Source organism: Lichenostomus cassidix, chromosome 6 (genome assembly GCF_008360975.1).
Source record: "Lichenostomus cassidix isolate B80296 chromosome 6, HeHo_3.0, whole genome shotgun sequence".
In the NCBI taxonomy this organism is placed as follows: domain Eukaryota; kingdom Metazoa; phylum Chordata; class Aves; order Passeriformes; family Meliphagidae; genus Lichenostomus; species Lichenostomus cassidix.
In genome coordinates this window covers 26,129,112-26,152,308 of record NC_139487.1, presented here as the reverse complement: position 1 = coordinate 26,152,308, position 23,197 = coordinate 26,129,112, and the positions used below count along the sequence as shown (strand labels likewise).

The window sequence follows — 23,197 nt, the reverse complement described above, 5'->3', positions numbered from 1 at the left end:
AAAATCTTGAATTATGGAGGGTCTGTCTCTATAGGAGTGTTCTTTCTATAGTACAGCACTTAAATGCAGGGCTAATGAAATGTATGCATAATAGTTACAAAAACTCAAATTGCAATTAGTAAGTAGCACTAATTGCTATGCACAATATCGCTGATATCTAATTGTTTCCTTTTATTTCCTGTTTTTCAGATTGTTTGAAGGGAGGTCACCAAGAAAGCCTGAGAAACTTAAGACTCTTTTCTGCTATTTTAGAAGAGTCACAGAAAAAAGTATATCCTTTATTCTTTTTTTTTGAGCTGCAAAGTAGACACATCAAAAATGTAATCCCATTAAATTTAGAAATGGCTATGCAGCCATGATGGAAGTATGTAACAAAAGCCAGCTTGCAAAGTACGCTGATATTCATATTAGTGGCACTTTTTACCATGTATATGATGCATGCAAGCAAATTTTTTGCCCAGAGCTCATTCTGTTTCATTTCTTCTGATAAATATCTATAAATATGTATGTATGTATATATGAGGTACGTCTAAAATATAGATATATTTTTAGCCCATTTAGATATATACGTATAAAAGTGTGTGTGTAAAACATTGTGTAGATACAAATATATATATATGCAGTGCTTGTAATATATGCAACCACTTGCCTCACCACATCAGTGAGTATGCAGAGGGAACTTGGTACCATATACAGTCATTAAAATCACAGGCTTAAAGATTTTGAGTCAAGCTTCAGATTTCCTGGAGAACACATATTTAGTCTTTTGACTATAATGTGTGTAGTTCTGGGGGATTTTCCCCTGCTTGTGTTGATATTTCAGGTTTTTCCCTTCTATTGTTCCAAAGCAAAGCTGATTCTAGGTTTGCCCAGTTCAAATAAAACAAATAAGAGCAAGACATGAGGTATCTCCTGCTCTTGGAGAATTTAATGCATAATCAGATCTTCTGTTATTACCACTAATTTGTACACCTGCATAAGCTTTCAAAAATGGATTTATTTTTGTGATAACCATCACAGCTTATTTGTTGCATTTTTGGGGAGAAGGAGATTTTACTGTAGTAACATACATCAGATCTGCAGCAGTACCCTTATAGTAATCTTGATTTGGAATCTGCTAACACTGCATCCTTATTGACATAGTTGGACTTTCTTGGAAATATGAGCTGCTGCTTCATCCATCCATAGGTTGAATGCTCTCTGGATTGTCTGTTGACACTGAACAGTTGTTGGTTTTAAAGGTTCACAATCTCTTTTTCTCCAAAGCACCACATTTTACTTCAACTACTGTGTCTTTCTAGTAGTGTTTAGCGTTGTTAAAGTGAAAATGACTTAAGAAATAGTTTTCCGTAGATCTGGAAAAACTAAAATACTCGAACTGCAAAGTGGGAAGAGAAGTAAATATTTTGGTCTTCATGTCACTTGCCTTCAATTTGAGCATGGGCTGTCAGGGGAATATTCAGAGTCACTCTTGAGGAAAGTTAATCTCTTGGTATCTACCAAGAATGATGTTTGTAGTTTTCAAAGCTTGCCAGTCAGCATAATCTAAGGGCTAAAGCTCCCACAGTTAATACATTTTCCTTTGGGGTTGGTTTGCCTGTAGAACCTACGGGACTGGTGACGTTCACAAGGCAGTGTCTCCAGGAGTTTCCAGACTGGGAGAGGTAAGTCAAACATCCTGCTAATGTAAGAAATTTCCTAAGTCCACGATAACTGAATGTCATTCATGTGGAATTGATTCAGGTCTGGAAGTACTACAGAAAACAATGTTTGCTGTGAATTGTTGCAGAAAGAAATACAGAGGGAAGTGGGTGCGTTGCCACAAGTAGTTTGTGTCCTGAGTATTCCCCTGTTTGTAAAGCAAACAAGTCTTAGTTGAAGTTTTACAACAGTAGTATATTTTGGTGCTGTTGCTGGAGTGGGGGAAAAGAGAGATGGATGACTTGATTTAAGAAGTGACATTTAAGGAAATAATAATGATGTATGGCGGATAATGAGCATAAACACAAGTGTTGCAGCTTTGTTGCTGGTTAATGTGGAACAAGAAAAACTTTGAACTTCAATTTCAAATTTGGGGTTCTGTGGTAAAAGGTGAAGAAACTGAGCAAATGACTATGTTAAACTTTTCCAAATTGTTTCTGCAAGGCAAACATATTTTCTTTAATCCATCAGGGGGTTGGTTTTTATTTTTTAAACTACCTTATGTTTAAAGTATGTAAGAAGTTTAGGTTTGGGTGAGTTTTATTTTAAAATTAATGGTTTTTTGGGGGGGTTCTGAAATTATGCTTTCTGTGCAATATTTTTCCTCAATGGTAGATCTCAGAAAAAACTCTCTAGATTGCATGTCACCTATGAAGGCACCATTGAAAGCAATGGACAAGGTATGCTACAGGTAAGTCTATATAACAGTCAATGTGGCTTTCAAGGTTTTTGTCATACTTTCATGGTCTGCCAGCTAAACAAAGTTATTTGTTTATCCTCAATTGACTTTAATGACAAGATGTTATGCGAAGTAAAAAAACCCATCAAATTTAATTCCTTGGGCAGTGTTAGTACTGTCAGTGTTCTCCAGCTCATCTAGGTAGCACATGTACCTGTTACAGAAAGGGCTGACAGAAAAAGACAGCTTCAGGTCTTCTGGTTCAAGCCAGGAGCAAAGATTGACAAGATAAAAGATTCTGGCTGCCATCTTGATGACTTGTCAAGAGTTTCAGTTTATTTAAAAAAAGAATTCTTGTGCCCCAGACAGTGACCAGGTCAGTGCTCCAGGAGATTTTCTTGCTGCTGCCAGCACCACTGTTTCAGTCTGGGAGCCAGTCAGCAAAAGAAATTCATAAGGAGGATGTCCTCTCCATATCTATAGGAAAGAACACGTTTTAGTTTTCAAATTAGTTGTTTGCTTTCTGCTTTTCTTTAAAAAAAATAAAGTCTGCCTTGTAGAATTGTTTTTAAAAAAAAAAGTAAAATTAGAACTTTTTTAGCCAGGGACAAGTATTGCATTGGAAGAGGAGGAGGGAGACTAAGAAGATTATTTTTTTCTGCAGTGCTTTTTGCTCAGACTTTAAAATGTCTCATAACTTTGTAAAACTTGAGCACTTAAATGTGTGCTGAAATTATTAAGAACTCAGCAATTGCTCAATAATGACCACTTTTGTTGCACTCTGTAAAAGTATTGCCTAGGATATGTTATTTTTCCTCCTGGCTGTTTCAAGTCTTATCAAACAAAGTATCTCTGCTCAGATGAAAAGCAGTCACTCCAGCAGGGAGCAGGATGACCGAGGCAGGACGCTGCAGGAGTCCCCAGTGACCCCAGCCTCAGTGAACAGGGGTGGTGTCAATAACAGTTCCTGCTGACTGGCTGGTGGCCATCAGACAAAGGCAAGGTGGTGAGCTAGGGCACCAAGGACAGTGAGAGACATCTGGTGAGCACTTGGGCATCAGCAGAGCACAGGCCTGGGCATGGCCCCATGTGGGATGTGTCTCAGTGGAGGTCCAGGATAAGGTGGGTGTTTGCATGGGGACAAGGATGGGCCTGAGGGGAGGCTACTCAGCAGTTACAGTGCTTTGGGGCAAGTTTTTTATCATAGTCAACAAATCTTAAACAACTGAAATGTGTTGGTATTTCCAGGATAGGCTAAAGGAACACATGCTGCTGTAGTGGCTGTCTCTTGGTGTGCTTTGGGCTCTGCCTTCTGGGTCAGCTTGTAATCTGCACAAGTGTTCATGTCACCCCAGCAACTTCTGTCCTCCTCCTGTACCTGTGCTCTCATCAGCTATCTAAGTAAAAACCAATAAGAAGCTAATAGTATCTGAAAGATGAAGCGACTTTTAAAAATTATAAGTTTATATGGGCCGTTAATTTGAGTGAATAGTAATTACTTTATTGAATAAACTGACTCCTTTTAAAACTGTTGTCTGTATGCAAATGTAATTTGCAAAATATGTACTATTGCAGCAAAAAATAGTCCAGAGCTTCTCTATTTCAAGCGGAAATAGAAAGTCAAAATTATTTGCCTTTTTCAAGTGAATTTCAAGGAGAATTCACAAGAGATTTTTAGTACATTTCAAGGAGAATTCCTAAGATGTTTTTTTGGGGATAGAACTGTTACAGAGTCAGTGCTAATTTAAAGATGCTTCAGCATAGACAGAATTGAGTCAGAATGCTTTTCAAAGGACAACCTAATGATTTTTCAGTGTCCCTAAAAAGAATGCTGTTTTCATCTTTCACATTTACTGAAATGTGTTTTATTCTGAAATATGTGCCTCTTCAAGGGAAACCCACAAAACTTGGATTTGGAGCATTTGAGATGCAGAATTTCTTTTGCTGTGTAATGTCTCACTTGTCTTAAGTTTTCTGAGAAGTTAAATGAAAAAAAGAGAAAGGTATCATGCTAATCAGTCCCTCTGCTTATAGTTTTAAGTGACAGCAGCAAATTTGAACAGAACTATTGACATTTGTATAGAATTTTATTTACCTTGGTAAATGAAAGGATTTTTTTTTTTTTTTTTTTTTTTGCTTATCCTATCGTAATCCTCCTGAATGTATTTTTGTTAGGTTGATTTTGCAAACCGTTTTGTTGGAGGTGGTGTGACCGGGGCAGGACTAGTACAAGAAGAAATTCGGTTTTTAATCAATCCAGAACTGATTGTATCAAGGCTCATCACTGAAGTCTTGGATCACAATGAATGTCTTATCATCACAGGTTAGTCTTTGCAGAAAATGTTTCACATCTAATACTGGTTTTATAGATACAAAATACATTTCCAGTTGAAGTTTAGTACATTTAAATTCTGTAAGGATAAAAAAACCAGTAAAGAAAAGTCAATACTCATTTGACAAAGAGTTTCCTACTTCATCCCACTTCTTAACACCACAGGGACACTGTTTCACAGATACTTTGTGAAAGGAGCATAAAAAAAAAATTAAAGCAAGCAGAACTTCTTTTATCCTGTGTAAATGTGTTTGAGGACTTGGTGTGTTTAACTAAAGAATGCTTTTGGGCAATACAGGTAACAGCCACAATTACCAGCTATTAGCTGGTCCCAGGTATCAGCAGGTAATGCTTGTTATGTTAAGGGACGGGAGAGTTTTGTTCCTCTTTGGAATCTGTAACATTTGATGGGATCAGTGGGATTGAACACTCTTACAAAGAGGAACTACCTTTTGATTACCTAAAAGGGGAGGAAGTGGAAGAGTAGAAAATCATCAACCATTAGAAAAGGGTAGAAAGTTAGGAACTGTTTCTTAAGGATTCTCATTTTGTAAGTTCCACATATATGTTTGGGTTCCTTGTAAGTTAGTTATGAATTCCTAATTACATCAAAAACGACCTGCTTCTCCAGTGTGTTGCTGAGGGGTTGTGTATGGAGATGTCCTGTCTGTCCAGAGCTTAGCTGAAATGTTTTTTTAGTTTTACTTCCCACTCTGTCGTAGAGCTTGGAATGTTTTATTGTCCATTGGATCAAAACAATTAGCATCAAAAGAGCAAATGTCACTGTTAAGAACTGGAGCAGCCCAGGTCGTGTGGTGTGTCTTGAGTCTATACACGAGTGAGCATTTTTCATGACTGAAAAAATAAAATGGTGCTATAATACTGCTTTATGTACACTAAAGTGCAACTATAGAGAAAAAATATATGATCAGAGAGGTCCTCTGGGTAAATATTATAGTAGACAATATTTATACTTTTCAGTCAGCTCTAGGAAAAATGTTGGTTTTAGTTACCCAAGCTGTCTTGAAAGTCAAGAATTTCTGCAGGTATTAGAACACATTTCTTGGAAAAATCCATCTATAGCACCTCTTTCTCTCACGTGCATACACAGTAGAAATTTGAGCTTAAATCTTGCAGGTCTTACTCTGTCCTGCGTTATTGATTGTACTGGGCAGAGCATCTTTTGTTTTAAGTCTTATACTTGATAATCTTTTTAAGGCAGTGTTTTATTTTGTTTTTCCATCCTGCCAGAATTAATGCCTTTTCTGTGAAAAGTTTTTGATAAATTAGCTTCTGTGATTTTAAAAAATGAGTCAGAAAAACATTCTTGGCCATCAGAGACTTCTGTTCTGTATTTTGGATATGATAGTATATTAACATATTTTAAGCACTGTCCTCTGGGATAGACCTTTTTGGGAAGGGTAAAAACAGAGCACAGCTATTAGTCTGGGTAATAATTGATTGGGGGAAATACTACATTAGTGTTTTGAAAGACCTTCCATTCCCCTGCAAACAAAAATGGTGATTTGGCATGGACAAGTAAAGGTGAGAATGTTTTTTCACTGCAGCAACATTTTAGTTTTCTTAAGTGCTTTAGTGTTTTGCAATTAGTATTTGAGATACGGAGTTCTTCTCTAATGGAAATATCCATTCCATCATTTTTGTTTAATCCCTGGAGCTCTTCCACATTGGTTCTTAGCCAAGTCTCCTCTATGTCACGATCCTCTTGATAAAGTACATTCTTTGTGATGCATCTTGACTCGGTGGCCTAATGGTATAATTGTGTAGCTTAAATTTGTGGAGGAGTCCAAGAAATTGGGGGATAAATTAGATTTGTTGTGATTGCACAGTATCTGGCTAAGATCACTGCTGTAATGACTATGGAACTGGTCATGCAAACAGTCAAGTTCTACAACACAGACATCTCCCTACAGAAATGTCAGCAGCAACACCAGAGATTCCCACAGCTGCATTTCTGGTAGAGCTGTGAATAAGTGTGAGTGGTTTTCATTCAGATTTTTTTTCTGTCTTTTTTTTCCCCCTATTTGAGCTCACACATACTCAGGCAGCATTAAGAGCAGATGTTGCTGTGTTCTATGTTTGCTTTAAATGTACAGACCTATCAATGGCCAGTCAGGACCACATCTTAGCAGGGCAGTTTTGGAGACTTCTGACCACATTACCCAGGCAGCAAATGAGATGAGATGCGATGAGATAATTAGTTTGGCTGAAAATTTACTCAGAGGGGAAAATTGGTTTTCAGCTGGATTTAGCAGGCTGATTGTGCCAGTGTTGGGAGAGCCAGAGACTAATGGTGGTGCAAGATAAGGATTGGAAGAACTGATTGAAAGGGAAAGAAGGACCTTCCCATGACTTATGCCATTAATTGTGCCTTTATGTTGGTGACCACACAACTTATACCCTTGCAATTTTCACATCTACTTTTGATTCAGTGCTAGTGGTACTGCCTCTTCAGGGGTATAATTTCTAGCTCATTAGAAATACTAGAGGAACACAATGGTGGGGTTTTTCCCAATTGCTGGGAGCATTATAATGCTGCACAGATCATATGCAAATGTAAAGCTAGACTATGGAGTCTGAGAAAGGTATATTTATTCTTAGTAAGAATAGCAAATCTAAGTTGGTGAGGTTCCATAATCACCAACACTTGGCAATTTCACTTTTTGTCTGATGTTGTAACTTTTACAGGATTACAAAGGATGGATTTTTGAATGGTACTTGCATATACATTCTTTTGCCTTTAGGTTTTTCTAGGTTTTGTAGCTTGTTTTTAAAGTTCTGGTGGAATTTATTAGTGGTTTGCCTTTTTTTTTTTAACCACTTTATTTTTTTTAATGGGAAGAAAAAGGATTCACCAGAACCATTAGCATATCCAGCTTATCCCATACTGCTTCTGTTCTCCCAGCAACAGAAGTTTGTATTCCAGTAGTTCACAGGCAAAAGTGTTGCCAGTCAAATAATCATTTTTGTCTGGCAAGTTTCCAGTACTTCACTTATGAAAACTCATTGATTTTTATTAACTTTGTGTTTCTGGGACATGACTTTAGAGTTTGTGTGATTTCTTTGAGTTCCTCCATTATTGATTTTTTTTTAATAGATATATGTGTGAATGTGTGTGTATTTGCTTGTTTGTTTGTTTCCTGGTGCTGTTGTCATCAGACACTACACTTCCATAAAAATTAATGAAAACAATCAACCTTGGAAAAGCCAGCTTAATACTTTGACCATAATTTAATCTGTCCTGGTACAATATCTTGATGACCTAGAGTTTTCTTTCCACATGTAAGACACCAAAGGAAATGCTTCCTTTTTGAAGCTGCAAGTTTTGCTAGGTTCTCTAAAGAAAGCTCTCAGAAGAGTCACATACTTCTTTTGTCTGTCTTTTCTTGCTCTGTGTTCAGACACTTTTACCAAGCATTATCAAGAGAACTGGATTTTACCTGTGTCAAGAAAACTCTTAGTGAAGGCTGATAGCCTACAATTCAATTAGAAGGTTGATTCCTGAATATGGAAGCTGCCTGTGGTTGTCCTTTGTCCGAGGGCATGGATATGTGTGAATACATAGGCATATTCTGTCATCCCCATTTTTGAGATGATTTTTTTTATCAGGAAGTGAACTCTCGGTGAGGAATCTCTTTACCATCCCGTTCATTTTGCATAGCAACTTTTCAAAATAGCCTTGAGTGAGATTTGTGTGCCCTCAGAATGATTAATCTTTTAGACTAAATAAATGATGAGTGGGTAACAGGGCAGATGAGTTAAATGAGCATTGATAAGTCTTGTCAGTTAAAATTAGTGTGGGTAAATGGGGAAAATATCTTCATGCATATGCATCATTTTAAACAGTTTTTAACAGCTTGTTTCCTATGCTTGAGACTACTGGAAGTACACATTCAAATTCCCTTGTCAGTGAGGCTTAAAGTTAATAGTTTTATGGTTTTGATTCTTCGGCTTCAATTGTATTTTTATTTAGGGATTGGAAAACTTAGATTAAATTTAAACATTTGTATTCTCAGGGTATTGCTTGATATATGCAATAGTTAGGCAGTACTCTTGTCTTAGTAATCAGATGTTTTGTGCTGTCAGCTTGCATTTCTTTAAAGCCTATTTTTTCCTGTTCTATTTGTAGGCATAGCTGGTGTCACAAATTAAAGGGTTGCTTAACAGTTCTCTACTGTTACTGTTTATAGTTGGTGCCAAACTATACCTGTATGACACCAGACAAGTCAGCTCAGCTGGTCAGAGCACAGTGCCAATAACACCAAGGTTGTGGTTTCACTGAAGAGTTGGACTCAGTGATTCTTGTGGGTCCCTTCCAACCCAGACTATTCTGGGATTACTTCTGAAACTCAGCTGTTATGAGCTCAGAGCAGCAGAAAAGGTGTGATTTTGCTGGGGCATTACTTCAGGAGTATTTCTGTGAGGCATTTGTGCAATCCCCAGGTTTTGAAGCAAGATCCTGAAGCTCTATAAAATGAGGTGAAAGGCAGCCTTTTAGAAAGGTTGTGATCCTTGTTCTTGGTTAAGATGTGCTCCTTCTTGGTCTTGTGATAAACCTTTGAAAAGGAGCTGGTATAGCAGAGCATAGGAGCTAAAATTACTGGTGGCTTTAAGGAGCTGCTTTCTGACAGCCTCTAATGCTTGCCAGGATACCCTGTTGGATCTTTTCAAGAGCAGCCAAGTATGTTCCAGACTGTGGGTTTTTGGTGTTTGTGCTTTTACAGAGGTAGTTTGTTGGTGCTGACCACTTCTTGTTATATACTGGGCAGCATACATAGATCTGCACTCCTAATGTTTTGTGGTGGGTGCTGCTCATCACCTGTGGGAAAGGAGCCTTGCAAGGAAATCTTGTATTAGTGGTGCAAATACAAATTCTGTGTTTCCCATTGCTTCTGAGAGCTGCGTGTTCATTTGGAGAAGCAGTGATTCCTACCAAAGATCTGCCAAGTGAAAAAAAAAAGTATGTATTTTATATGTAATCTGGAAAACCATTTGTTTCAGGTACTGAGCAGTACAGTGAGTACACAGGCTATGCAGAGAGTTACCGGTGGGCAAGGAGCCACGAAGATAAGACCCCTAGGTAAAGTTCCACATAAGTATTTAAAGTGAAGGAATAAATAAATGTTAGAAATTTGAAAACTTGGTACTTTTGCGTATTTCCTAGCATTTGCCTTAATAGGATATTTGCTTGATGTTGCTGTCTTGAGTAGAGCCAACAAGCTAAAGAAGTTTTGTCATATTGGTTAAGCCATACTGATGCTAATAAATGGTACCTGCCCTTATGTCAGTTCTTAGACCAACATTTTTTCCAGTTTAGAGTTATATGTATTTAATGCACATTTTTGTTAAGATACTGACTGAACTGTGGTTTGCAATGTCACAAGAAGTTTGATAACAATACCTCAGATGCCATAGTGCAGCTGATGTGTGGCAAACTGAGAATCAATACCATGACAGCTCTGAGCTCTTGAATTTATTTCTCCAGCAATGTCATTAGAGTGTATATACAAAATTATTCATTTGGTATAGAAACATACACGGTGTACTCTCATTTAAATGTTGGAGGAAGACAGAGAAACACTGACCTTGCAGTGTTCTTACATACTTGATAAATAGTGCTGTGTAATTAGATTTGTTTCACGTTCATGCCCAAAGTCTAGCCCAGAGTATTTCTAAATTTATGGAGAGGCTTGTCTCATTTCTGATTCTGCTTTCATTCCCAACCCACAAAGAAAAAGTGCTCCTTTGTCTGTTATGAGTTCACCTTTTCAGCTGCTTCTAACAGAGAAGTTCTGACAGAGAAGAGCAGGGAATTGCTCATTTTGAGTCAGGGTTATATGGCTGATATTAAACAACTAATATAATCTACTTTTCTCTCCCCTCTAATTTTAGGGATGAATGGCAACGACGCTACACAGAAATTGTTGCTATAGATGCATTTCACTTCAGACGTTTCCTTGATCAGTTTGGGCCAGAGAAAATTAGAAGAGAGCTCAACAAGGCCAGTAACTTCTTACAATAGCCTGCAGTCTAATGTTTATAGCATCTTTTCAAATATTTTTATATGATTGTCTTCATCTAACGAAGTTCTTACCTAGTTGTCTCATATGACAGATTTTTGCTGTCCCATGTTAGAGGTTGTCAAATATGTTTCTTGTCCTTTGATATGCTATTCAAAGGTGTATTTTATATAAATTTCAAAAACATAAATGAAACTTGGATATACATTTTGTTAACTCTTCTCTGTCCTGCTTCTAAATGATAGGCTGAGAGTTGGGGTTGTTCATCACGGAGAATAGAAGGCTTCAGGGAGCCTTCATTTCAACTATCCATTACCTAAGGGGGTTTATATAAAGAAGTGAGAGGGACTTCTGATGTGGGCAGATAGTGACAGTGCAAGGGGCAGTGGTTTTAAACTGACAGAGGACAGGTTTAAATTAAATATTACGAAGAAATGCTTTACTGTGAGGGTGGTGAGGCACTGGAAGAGGTTGCCAAGGGAAGCTGTGGATGCCCCATCCCTGGCAGTATTCAGTCCCAGGTTGGATGGGGCCCTGAGCAACCTGATCTAGTGAATGGCATCCCAGCCCATGGCAGGTGGGTTGGAACGAGATGATCTTTAAGGTCACTTCCAACTCAAGCTATTTCTGTGATTTTAAATTATGAGTTGAAGTTCTTTCCCTATGATTTGTGCTGTTGAATCCTACTCAACTGTGCAGCCAAGGTGGAAAAGGAGGTGCCTCATGTTTTAACATGGGGCAGTTCATAAATACGGTGCCACTTGCTTTTTTTCCTTGCTCTTGGGGTATTAACATGTCACCTGGCAGTTTACCTTTTTATATATTGATGTCTTCTTGAGATCAGATCCAGCTGTTCATACATCCCATTTATTTTCACAATAGCTGTCAGGGCTGTTGCAGCTGCATATGTGTGTATACATGCCAGTTAGAGTTTACAGTCTTTGAGAAGACTGATAATGCAGGCCAGTTTTAATCCTTTAAACAAAGCTTCTGAGCTGATATTCAAAACTCATACACTTCTTACTAATAATTCTTGCATATTATTAATCAGTATCATTATATCTTCAAAGTTGTAAGTCCTTGGCCCTGCCCTAATTTAGCTGTTTGTGTACAAAACTGCACTTTGCAGTGACTGTGGTCCTTGATAATCACACATCAAGGTTGCCAGCCTGAAGAGCTCTTTGACAGGGGAAGCTGGAACTGTGGTGTGTGTCTTTTTTTTCCTCTTCTCTGCCATCCCTAATTTGGGATCTTGTCCTTAAGTAAGATATTTGAGATGTTTCCCAGTCCTTGGTCTCTGCCCTGGATTATGTGCTGCGTTATGTTTGGGAACATTGGGTTACTTTCCCAGGCTGTGGCAGGTGCTTTATCATCTGCATAGCTGAGGTTTTCCTGTCGTTTGTTTTTCTTCTGCTCTTTTGTTGAAAGCAGTCTTTTCCCAGCTTTTATGGTTGTACTTTTTCAGTGACTGGTAATTGCCATCAGTGAGACCTTAGCTTTCAACCTGTGCCAGTGTTTTCAAGGCCTTTGCTGTTATCCCATGCACAGATTTTATCTCCTAACATGCTTTGTCTGGAATCAGTCTCCAGTTCACAAAGCAGGTTCTCCTAAGTTAATCAGAAGGTTAATGGGCCAGAATTAGGGCCTGGCATGGCTGGTATAAGGCATAGGTAGTGAGAGCTGTGTGGCCTGTTCTAGCAGTGCCAGTGCTGTGTTTACTGGGCAGTGGAGTCCAAGAAGGCTAATTCAGTTATACTCTGCTAATGTGCTAATTTTGGGGATCAAAACATGCTAATGAGTCTCCTTAGGGTGTTCTACATTTACAGATGCAGTGGGATTCTTCTTTAGCTTGTGTGTTGAATATAAGAGCTCAATGCTACTGTGGCTAAAGCCTCTTGCCTTCTGCAGTACATGAGGGTATAGAATATTTTAGTATGTATTTTAAATAAATTCAAACATAGGAACACACTGCCCTAATTCTCAGCTGGAAAGGGAAGATACCCCCTCAAAATGATGTACAGTGCTGAAGGACTAATTTAAATTAGTTGTAAAATCTTAGCATCTTGGCTAAATTAACATTCATCAGCTTGTTTCTTCATAGTTGGTAATGAAATTAGCCCTAAAAAAGACAGTTAAGTACAGTGTGTAAACTTCACTGATATCTTAGTACAAAATTCTAATTATCTACATCAGTGAATTTATGATCTGCCTACAATTTTCAATTTATTGATTTGGTTCAGATTTTTAAAATAAATTATGGTAGATCACTGCAACTTTTATAATGTTGGTTTGGCTGATGATGTTTTACAAGGACTGACTGGTATTTAAAGAAAATTTTAAGTCTGAGTTAATTTTCCTTTCAGGCTATCTTGAAAAGTTTCTTGTGGTTATGATGAAATGCCTGGGGCTCAGCACCTGTATCTTTGTTTTTAGCTTGGGTCCAAATCAGGCAAAAATCTTCCTGCCCTAAATTTTTTTGTTATTGATGTCAAATTTAAAGGAATACTAATAGTATATTAAAGAAGTTTAAATTTGGTATTGCTAGAAAACAGTACTGATGATTGTTATCTTATTGTTTGAAAGTATGGCACCGGGTTGCCTCTCGAATTCATCTCTGCCTCTTGTCTGCATGCAGGCCTACTGTGGCTTCTCTCGACCCAACGTTCCACCTCAACATCTCTCTGCAATAGCCACAGGAAACTGGGGATGTGGTGCCTTTGGAGGGGACTCCCGATTAAAAGGTAAATCATAGCAATTAGTTAATGTTCAAGTTAATCAAATAACTTACATTTTGATCCTTGGCCATATGTTTATGTTCAAGTACATTTTTTGCTTTTGTTCTAATTAATATGTTCGTGCCAAGAAATGGCATTCTAGAGAACTGCATCATTAGCGCTGCTCTTTAGGCCACGAGTAATGTGCCTTAAACAATAAAAAAGCATTGCACTTTATTCTTTATGCTTTTTACTTTTATGCTATTTTCAATTTAAAGTGTGCGGTAAGCATGTGATGGTGAAATGCTGGGTTTGCAAGGACTTGTAGCACTGAAACCTTCCAAAGCACAAATATGCAGCTTTAGTTCACAGAAAAACATGTTCATTGCAGTTGTCAGTCACATAAATCAGTTGACCTTTCTGGAGCAGTCTTTTTAGATTCTGCCTGATATTCATATCTCTGCAAAGCTGTTTAAAGTACCTGGTAATTTACAAGGCTTCACAAATTTGCTGGCAATGCTTAATGTTTAGTTTTGCTCCTTAATATATTGCTGTATGCCAGAGAGGTTTCCAGTCACTCAGACGTGCTACTTTCTTTCCTGACTTGCCTGCTATATCACTCACTTTCTCATGTTCTTTTATATTTAATTAGAGTATTTATAATGCAGCAGGTATCACATGCCTACATTCGTTTAAGACATTTTCCATCAATTCAAGAACTGATGGATCCTGACATGTAAATTCATATCCTGGTTCATATACTTCTAAATAGAATTTACATTTTTTTGTTGTTTCCAAACATTCGGAGGCTATTTAAAATATGCTTTTCAGAACAGCTTTAGGTAGCTACATTGACACAGTCATCAGGCTACCAGCTTCATTAGTTATCTTTCTTAATGTGCTTAATTCATGAAGCATCTATCTTCTTCTCAATGCTCATTGAGTTCTTGGCAGTTGTTTTTTGATTTCCATTACATAAAATAGGCTGCCAAATGCATACCTTATCAATATCAGGACTAGTATTTATTGTAGGATCTGATCATACTTGATTTATGTTAGGAAGGTTTAATAAAGACTTTAATTTGATAGGGTCTTGGATCTGAGCTGTAATATCCCATGTATGTTTTTTTAATGTAGCAGAAGGGATGTCAGTACAGCCATTCCTTCAGGTGCAAGTCCAGGAGTTAAGTGGGATCACATCAGCTGGGTGCAAGGGGCAAGAGAGCTCAGATCCCTCCAGACCCCAGTACCACAGGCTCTGTTGCTCTTCCTGTGATGCTTCTTTCTGTATCAGTAGCATGGAAATTTTCCATGGTATTGTGTATCATTAATGTCCAGAAGATTGTGAAGTCTTTTTCTTGACAGAAATTGTGATCCTTGTTTTGTAAGATCTACAGCAATTCAAAATAAACAGTAGGGTATTTTTAATATCTTATAAAGTGAAACTGCTTTGTTTGTTTGGAATGAATAATAACATTCATTAGGTTCTGTTCCCCTATGCAAGCTAGTTAATTAGACTCTTTAAAAGCTGAACTACTGAAGCTTTACTAAATCCACAGCTGGTTCAGTAGTTTAATTAAAGTATCATTCCCAGATTGAGATTAATTTCACATGTGGATCATGTAATTTATAATTTTGGCTATGGGTTTACAAGAGGATCTTTTTTTATTAAAGAATGCAGTGTTTTAATAGGTCTCTGTTTAAAAATGTGAAAGATTCTTGAGCTCTGAACAGCTTTCTATTTAGCTTCCACTAGCAGGTGGTAATGCAGTTTTATTTTAAATTAATCTTTACAAAGACAATATTAATCACATTTTAAATAACTCTTACTGGGTAGAAAAAGGAAGAATTCATATCAGAGCTGCACCAACAGGCTCTGAAGTAAGACAAGCTGCAGCAGATGAAATAGTTGCTGGGGTCCATTGTTTGGACTGTTTAGTTCCCTGAAGTGAACCTTTGATTGATTACACACCTCTGTGGCACTCCAGCCTGGCAGTGCTGGCTGGTGAAAAAGCTGCACTCTTAAGTTTGGTGCTGCCTGAAAGGGTCCTGGTTTTTCTTCTCCCCCTCATTGTTTCTTCTCTCCCTTCACTGTTCTTGGCTCTGTGGTCTGGTGCCCTCCCTTGCCTTAGCTCTGTCTCTTAGCAAACCTTTCACTCAGCCAATTCAGCTGCTGTTCTAGCAGAAAACAATTAGCTTTTTTTCTTCATCTATAACTTTTCTGCCAGTTTGGTGAATGGCATTGGCACAATGATGTCTGATGGGCACCAGAGAGCTGCAGAAAAGTCAGGAGCTGGGTGAGAAGTGAACCAGAGCTGCTTTCTCCAATTGCAGTGGCTCATTAGCTTGGCTCAGCTGCACTACTTAGGATCAATACCCCAGATGATTTCTCAAGGTGAATCTTTAAAAACCTGTTACCAAGATAGGAAATATTTTTCTTTCTTTTGCATATGGAGGAACAAAATCTGTCTATATAGTAATGTTAGCCGTTGGCAGAACTTGGGATGCAGCTTGGGCCAATGAGTTTGACAGAAAGCTGGAAGTTAAATAACATGAATTGCATTGCTGACATCACTCCTCATAGGTCAGAATAAGGTCATATAGGTCGTATTCAATGCTGCAAACTTCTATTGCAAGTATAATGAGCACCTTAAATTATGTGGGAAGAGGCTGCAGAACCATAGATCTCCTCGTGGAGCTAAAAGTTGGGTCAGCTCCCCCTTTGCATAGCTTACCTAGTAGAAGGGTTGGCTCCATTTCTTCTGACAGGTGGCACAGAATGGAAAATGCCAAGTGCCCATGGATGCTTTTTACCCCACTGTCTGTAGCTCAATGCATGTAGCTCAAACCAGGATGGAAGGTGCTGCTCTGTTGCCTTATGCTGCCACTGGCATTTATTGGCTAATTAATGGCTGCATGCTGCATAGGGGCAGACATGGACCAAAATAAACCCTTCTCAGTTTTAAGTAAGGGTGGACATCACTAAGAACTTTAGCAGAATGCTTCAACACTCTTGACCTGCAGTGCCCAGCATTCTTTATTTAAAAAGTGGAAGTAATACTTATCTACCTGTTGTTTGTACTGCTTTGCAGCATCCACATGGAAATGGATGCTATGATAGTTTGCTGTAAACTTAGGCTGTGTTTTTTCCTTCAGCAAATTGTTTTATCCTGTGTTAATGAAAAATCTTTTTTCCATATTTCAGCCTTAATTCAGATATTGGCAGCTGCTGAGGCTGGACGTGATATTGTTTATTTCACCTTTGGAGATGTGGAGCTGATGAGGGACATTTACAGCATGCATACTTTTCTCTGTGAGAAGGGCCAAACTATTGGTGAGCAAAAAGAAATCTTTGTGTGCAGAAAAGAGAAAAAAACATCTCTATAAGTAGAATTTTTCCAATATGAATTCCTGGCACCAAGTCCTGAACTCAAGCAAATGGGTCTTGGTTTATTTGGTTTATTACCTGTTTTCAGAATGGGGAGCTCTTCTGATTCGGGATCAACTGCACTGTGCTAATCAATTGGAACACTTATTCTAGGATGCTTTTCTAATTCACTTGGGAGTTATGCTGTAGAATTTAAAAAATACAGATACTTGCGGTAGGTAGAAGATTTGCAAAAGCTTTTGATGTAGCTCAGTAATGCTTTGAAATGGAAAAACTGCTTAGGCATTCTTGATAGAAATTTGTCTTTTAGTGGTTGTGTCTTGATCCTGCAAGATGTGGGCTGATGTGTTATCCAGTAGCAATACAAGAAAAGCAGTGTATCCATTGTCCTACTGTACCTGTTAAGTGTCTTTTAATTTCTGGGACAGAAGAACAAAGCTGGGTAATTGGCAATCCATTTGTAAGTAATGTGTATGCAAGCATAATGTTGGGATAGCTTGTGCAGGAAGTTGAGGGAGCCCATCCTGTGTTCTGAACAACCTGCCAACATTCCCATTACACAGTCATCTCCCTCTTCTGTCACTGCCCATTTAGAGATGTTCCTAGCCACTATCTCAGCATGCATGTGCATATCCAGCCTTCCTTTGCAATCATACATTGCTCATATGGCATGTTCTTATGTGGTGTTTAATGATTTCTTTTTGGTTTTTGAAGGGGACATTTATAGGCTGTTGCTGAGATACTACAATGAGCAATGCAGAAACTGTTCTACTTCAGGACCAGATGTCAAGCTGTACTCTTTCATATACAACACCGTCGAGTCCTATGCAGATTCTACTGATGATGATGACGAGGATGAAGAAAAAGGGTTGTGTTTTGAAGATTAAAATAAATGTATTTGATCAGAATAATGTTTATCACCTCCCACTGGTATCTTGTGTGAATAGCTGGACATAATGAATGAGCTGGCTTCATTTATATTGACTGCATTAGTAGTTATGTATAACACCAAAACAATAAACCCCACAAACACCTTTGAGATATGAGATTTATTTGTTTGATGGTTTCATACATGAAAACCTTGTTCATGTGTGTACAGAAAAAATTTCTTTGGTAAGTCTGGTTTGCATTATACCTTGTTAAGTAGAATATTTTGCTACACGTGTATATTTCACTTGAAATTCCTGAAAAACTTAAGATTTCCCTGTACTTCTTTGCCTTTATTTTTCAGAGCTCTTATGTAGATTTCTCATGGAGGCTTAGAGCTGGAGTACAGACAGCCATGTAACTCCTGGGATGATGTTAGAGAGAAGCGTTTTAATGATTGTTCTTACTGAAAATTGTCATAATCCTTGAAGACTGCCAAGGTACCATCAGTGTTCTTACCAAAGTTTTCATTCACTTATCTTAAAATATCCTGGGTTTAATTTATTTTTTTAATAAGTAGTTAAAAATTGAAAAATTCTAGAGGAGCCAAGAATGCATTTCACAACTGCATGTTCTTTACCAAATCAGACATAAAAGTTAGTATAGAGAAGTAGAGAAAAAACAATGAGTGGGAAAATGAGGAATGTGACCAAAGCTGGAAGCAGAGGGAAAGATTTTCACGTGACACTCTTTGATACCATTTTGTTGGTGCTATCTGTTACCACATTGAACAAGGTCTTAGACACATTAGTCTACTGGAAGTTTCTCAAGGTTCAGTGCTGCTGGCAGTATTTTGAGTTGAGGTCTGCTAGTTGTGTTCATGTTGTCATATCAGTTCTCCCTTATCTCTGTATGCATATATGTGAGTATAAGATCCCCATGGGATACCTGAGTGAGGAAACAAATCACATATCAGTGGGAGGAAAGTCTGCAGGCTATAGATAAAAACCTGAGGTCTTGTTAGGAATTTTTGCCTGTGTCATTTTAGACATGGGAGTAACAGCGAAGAGTTGGCAAAACATGTCAAAAACCTGTGCTTTTACTATCTGTGAATACCAAATTAGTGTTGCTGTAGTACCTTAATAGTTTACACAAAACTTCAGATATATCTGTGATAAAACTTTTTCAGGTCTATGTACAGGGCAAATCTAGTGAGACTTTTGTCTATTAGTAGTTTAAGCCCCACTTAAAGCTCAGCCCAGATTCCTAAGTTTAACCTCTTCTGTGTTAAATTTTTTTGTCTGTCATAGTTGCTATTGCAAGGTAGCAATACAAGTAAAACCTGCAGCCAAAATGTAGTGACCTACGTCTCTTAATCAATGAATCCTTTTGAGTTATGTCAGATAAAACTTCTCCAAGCCTCAAACACACCATGGTAATTAAATGCTGGAAGCTGTTGGCAGTCTGGCTTAGAATAAATCACATTCTGCTTGAGCTGTTCTGGGGGAAGCAAGAGGAAAGAGTTTGGGTCATTAATAAACACCTTCAGGGTGCTGTACCTTGGCATTAATTCTAAGTGGGCAGCTTGCAGGTGTGTTGCTTGGGAAGTGATGGACGCAGAAGTTTCTTCCTGTTCTTCCCACCAGCTGTAGTTTCCTCCACCCCCATCCATTATAAAGAAAATATTTTGGCTAGAATTTCAGGATTTGTTTCTGTGTTTGCAACTTGTGTTCTCAGATTTAGTAGAAAGCTTTTCTCCTGCTCCTAGTGTTTCAGTGTTGGCTCAGATTCTGGCAATAGGAATAACTGTTTTGTTAGCTCTTATTTGGGCATTTAGGTTCAAGTATGATAATGCTTCTAGATGCATTGCTGATGATAGATGTACCCTGTGAATTATGACAAGTGATGGAAAACTGGTGCTATCTGCCAAACCTTCTTCACCTTACTACTCAGGATCTCCTGTGGAAGAGATGAACAGAATTTGTTCCTAAACAACTGGAAAAAAAAAAAAACCTAAAAGCTTTGGATGGCTAGATATGACCTCCCCTTTATAAGTACTTCTTCATTAGTGCAATATTAATTGTCATTGTGAGAAGTGATTGGTCAAGTATAAAAAATGTACCAAAATATGATGGAATGAAATTCTACTTCAACTCTAGAAACAGAAGAATTTAACTTTGGAGAGATTCTCTGACGATCGTATTATAGGTATGCAGTTAAAAGAATTCTTGCCATGTCAAGTGCTTCCAGGATAATCCTAGTCTTTTTATGCAGTCTGTAGTGTCAGTGATACAGTGAGCATTTTCTAATATGGGGAAGAATGCCTTTTGTTTGAGATCATTTATTACAATATGTTTACCATACTTTTTTTTCCTGTGAATTATGCTTAAATGGACAGGAAGAAAGGAAAATAACTCATTTTCCATTTCATGTGTTGTCTGAATAAGAGTGATATATCCTGCATTCTATGGTGTGTTCCTGATCTTGTAAAAGGCAACATTGTAAGAGTGCTTTGAATATGATTTTGATCACAGGCAGGCAGATTATTTTGTTGTTGTTTGTTCTGGGTTTTTTTTAAGCAAAATAGCCCAGAATTAGTTAACAATGGTGTTACATTCCCATGATGTTCTAATTCAGTAAAGAGCTGAACTGCCCAGATTGCTGCTTGTCAGCCCAATACATGCTCTGCATCTTTCTTTTTCCCCCCCACCCACCACTCCCCATTTCCAAACTACCCAAAATGTTTCCTTTAGCTGGCAATGCCTTTGGTGCTCCAGGGGAAGTAGTGTGGAATGGAGATGCCAGTGATCTCCTGTGCAGCCTAGAAAGCTTCACTTTCACTCTTCCAGATAGCTGGTGATGGAATGTTCTGTGTTTGGGATTTTTTATTATTTTAGGGATGTTTGGTATATGATTTCCAATGAAAATAAACTTCCTACCAAAACTTGTGCTTTATACTTTTTAGCAGCTAAATTGAATGCTTAATATGAAACAACAACAGGCAGTCATGTTGATTGCAATGTTGCCTCGTAGTCAAGTTTGGTGTCTGAGCACTTCTGTTGTTCTACAGCTCTTGCACCTAAATTGCTCAGTTGTGAGGTTTCTTATCTGATGAGGAGTATCCAATACTGTATATATTAATTTATAAACTGTTGAAGTGTTCCTGACATTCTTCTAAACTTACAGTTTATGCACCATTATATTGTATTGATTTTTCTGGATCTGTATGCTAATGTTTACATAATTTTGTAGGAATACAATTAAAAAATTCTGACTGAAGCAGTGTTGTGTAATTTGTCACGTAATATACTTTCCAGGACAGAAAAATTCCAGCACATTTGAATGCACAGGGCACAATACTGCAGATAGTTGTAGCAGTAAATTGACACATAACACAGAGCTGAGAAATATTCTTCCTGTACAGTATTGTGGTGGTTGCTTCTGTCTGCATAGCGTTGTAAAAAGCAATTAACTGCTGTAAATTGGAAGAGTGTCAGTGGGAGTGTGAGGTTTCATCTTTGTGTGTGGCCATATGCAGATATTCTGATGTTCCCAAGCTTTTAGTAAGCAAATAAATGTTGGATTATCCGTTGAACTTCATGAAGGAAATGTCACTAAATAAAAGCAAATAACCCCCTAAAAATATATAAATAATTAACATGTTGTAAAAGTGTCTGTATGGTTTGTGAGAGTGGGGCTAAGACCCTCCTAAAGTAAAACCAAGTCAAACTTTTTCAAAAATCTTGTTTTAAGCCAGTAAGGAATTAATTTTTTTTAGCATTGCAGAAAATTAGGATAAAAATATTATTTGAGTGCTCCTAAGGTTTTTTATGTAGCTGTGCTTACAAAGTTTGCAGTGTTCCTACTAAAGGATTTTGTCCATCAAACTGCAGCAATGGAAGCAAAGTCTGCAGAAATGTCTGCAGGTGGGTCGTGGCTGAGCACAGAGCTCGCTGCACTGTGCCCAGATAACTCTGCTCATGGAAATGGCCAAAGGGATCCCATTCTCCATAGGCAGTGTTTGGCTAAGTGCTGGATGGGCTAGGGGTGGCAGGTTTTGGTTGCGTGACAACTGGGTGGGGAGAGAAGGGCTGATGCCCTTCATGTTGGACCTTGGAAATCCCAGGTGCAGGGGAGGCAGAAGGTGCTCACGTTGTGCTGCTGCAGTGCAGAAGCAGCTGCCAGTCTCTCCTGTCCCAAGCTGTCACTGATCTCACTGTAATCAGCAAACACCCTCAGGAATACACTTTATTAATTCTTAAAAGCAACTGCAGCCTGTGGAGATAACCCTGGGGATAAAGCACAATTGCAAGGGCTGCTTCACCACAGACTTTTCCTCGTTTTCTCTATTTTCCCACCTACATCACTGCATGGACAGAGGAGTCCCAGACACCTGAATCTCACAACTTTTGATGTCTATGTTCAGACAGTCTGCATCCTCTCATCCTGAGCAGCTTTCTATGACAGAAGGATGGACAGATGGATCTCAGACCTTGGGATTCCAAAAGCTGTTACAAACTCTGTTAGGTTCACTGAGGTAATTGTATATTAGCCAGTGTAGGGTGATGCAATGTTTGCTCTGGATGGATGACTCAGGTTTTTTCTTTTTTTTTTTTCCTTTTTTATTTTTAATACTTACTTAAAGTCATCTTTTGCTATATTGTGACACCTCTGTGACAAGGGTGAGAACATCCATAAAATCACGGAGACTGCGAGATGCAGCAGCTGTCTGAAATCGCTGGGTTTTTTAAACGCAGAATTGAGTATTTATGATTTTGTTTTGTGCTAACAGTGTTTCATCCTCATTTATCATTGCTTAAGTGAGTGTGACCTGGAAGTTGCATAGGAGGTATTTGTCACTGATAACTCCATTACAGCAATACCATCAATTGCTGCTGAGCTGAGCTGTCAGCCAGAGTTTCATTGTGTGGTCCTGGTAAGTGGCACTTGGTCTGCAGTTAAAGGAGGCACTGGTGTGTTCCAAGTCCTCTTGGTGACACTGTGGGACACTGCTGGGATGTGTGGGGGGTGTGCGCACTGTGCTGTGTATGCACACACACTGAAGAAGCTTTAAAGAAGCTGCCAGGAACTGCTGGAGTGTGGATCATTGATAAGGTAGCTTATCAGCTGTAAATCTGGGAAGCAGGGGACAGGAATCTAGAGAGAGAGTGAGATTGCACTGTCTTTACAAGCTAGCTGTGCTTGGTGGCTCTCTGCTATCCACAGTTCACACACCTCAGCCTTTTACAGTCAGCTGTCCTCTCTCTCAGATGGATTGTACTGAAAACTCTTTGCACAGCTGATGTGCCTAAAAATGAGACAAGTTTTTGTGCTGATGTTTTCCCCTGTGGTTTTTATTCATTATTAATGGTAAATTGAACAGGTGATATTAAAGAGATGAGATTTTTTTGCCCTTTTTTTTTCATTGTTGAGTATCGTAGAGGACCACTCTGATGTTCAAATTTTTGGAGAAAA

At 38.3% G+C, this 23,197-nt stretch overlaps 1 protein-coding gene across 2 annotated transcripts in view; it reads left to right on the top strand.

The window, feature by feature from the left end:
- Positions 1-21,001, top strand: part of PARG (poly(ADP-ribose) glycohydrolase) — a 60,546-nt gene extending 39,545 nt beyond the window's left edge. The window contains exons 10-19 of one of the 2 annotated variants that reach the window (XR_014852984.1): positions 190-269; positions 1,604-1,664; positions 2,317-2,392; positions 4,556-4,703; positions 9,735-9,813; positions 10,626-10,734; positions 13,389-13,494; positions 16,673-16,801; positions 17,570-17,968; positions 18,087-21,001. Coding sequence is in view for 1 of the 2 variants with exons in the window: in XM_085064117.1 (XP_084920243.1) it covers positions 190-269; positions 1,604-1,664; positions 2,317-2,392; positions 4,556-4,703; positions 9,735-9,813; positions 10,626-10,734; positions 13,389-13,494; positions 16,673-16,801; positions 17,570-17,742 (961 nt within the window). In the remaining variant the exon portion in view is untranslated. Of the gene's footprint in view, positions 1-189; positions 270-1,603; positions 1,665-2,316; positions 2,393-4,555; positions 4,704-9,734; positions 9,814-10,625; positions 10,735-13,388; positions 13,495-16,672; positions 16,802-17,569 lie in introns of both variants that reach the window. The other variant, XM_085064117.1, reaches the window with a different exon arrangement.
- Positions 21,002-23,197: the final 2,196 nt, after the last annotated feature.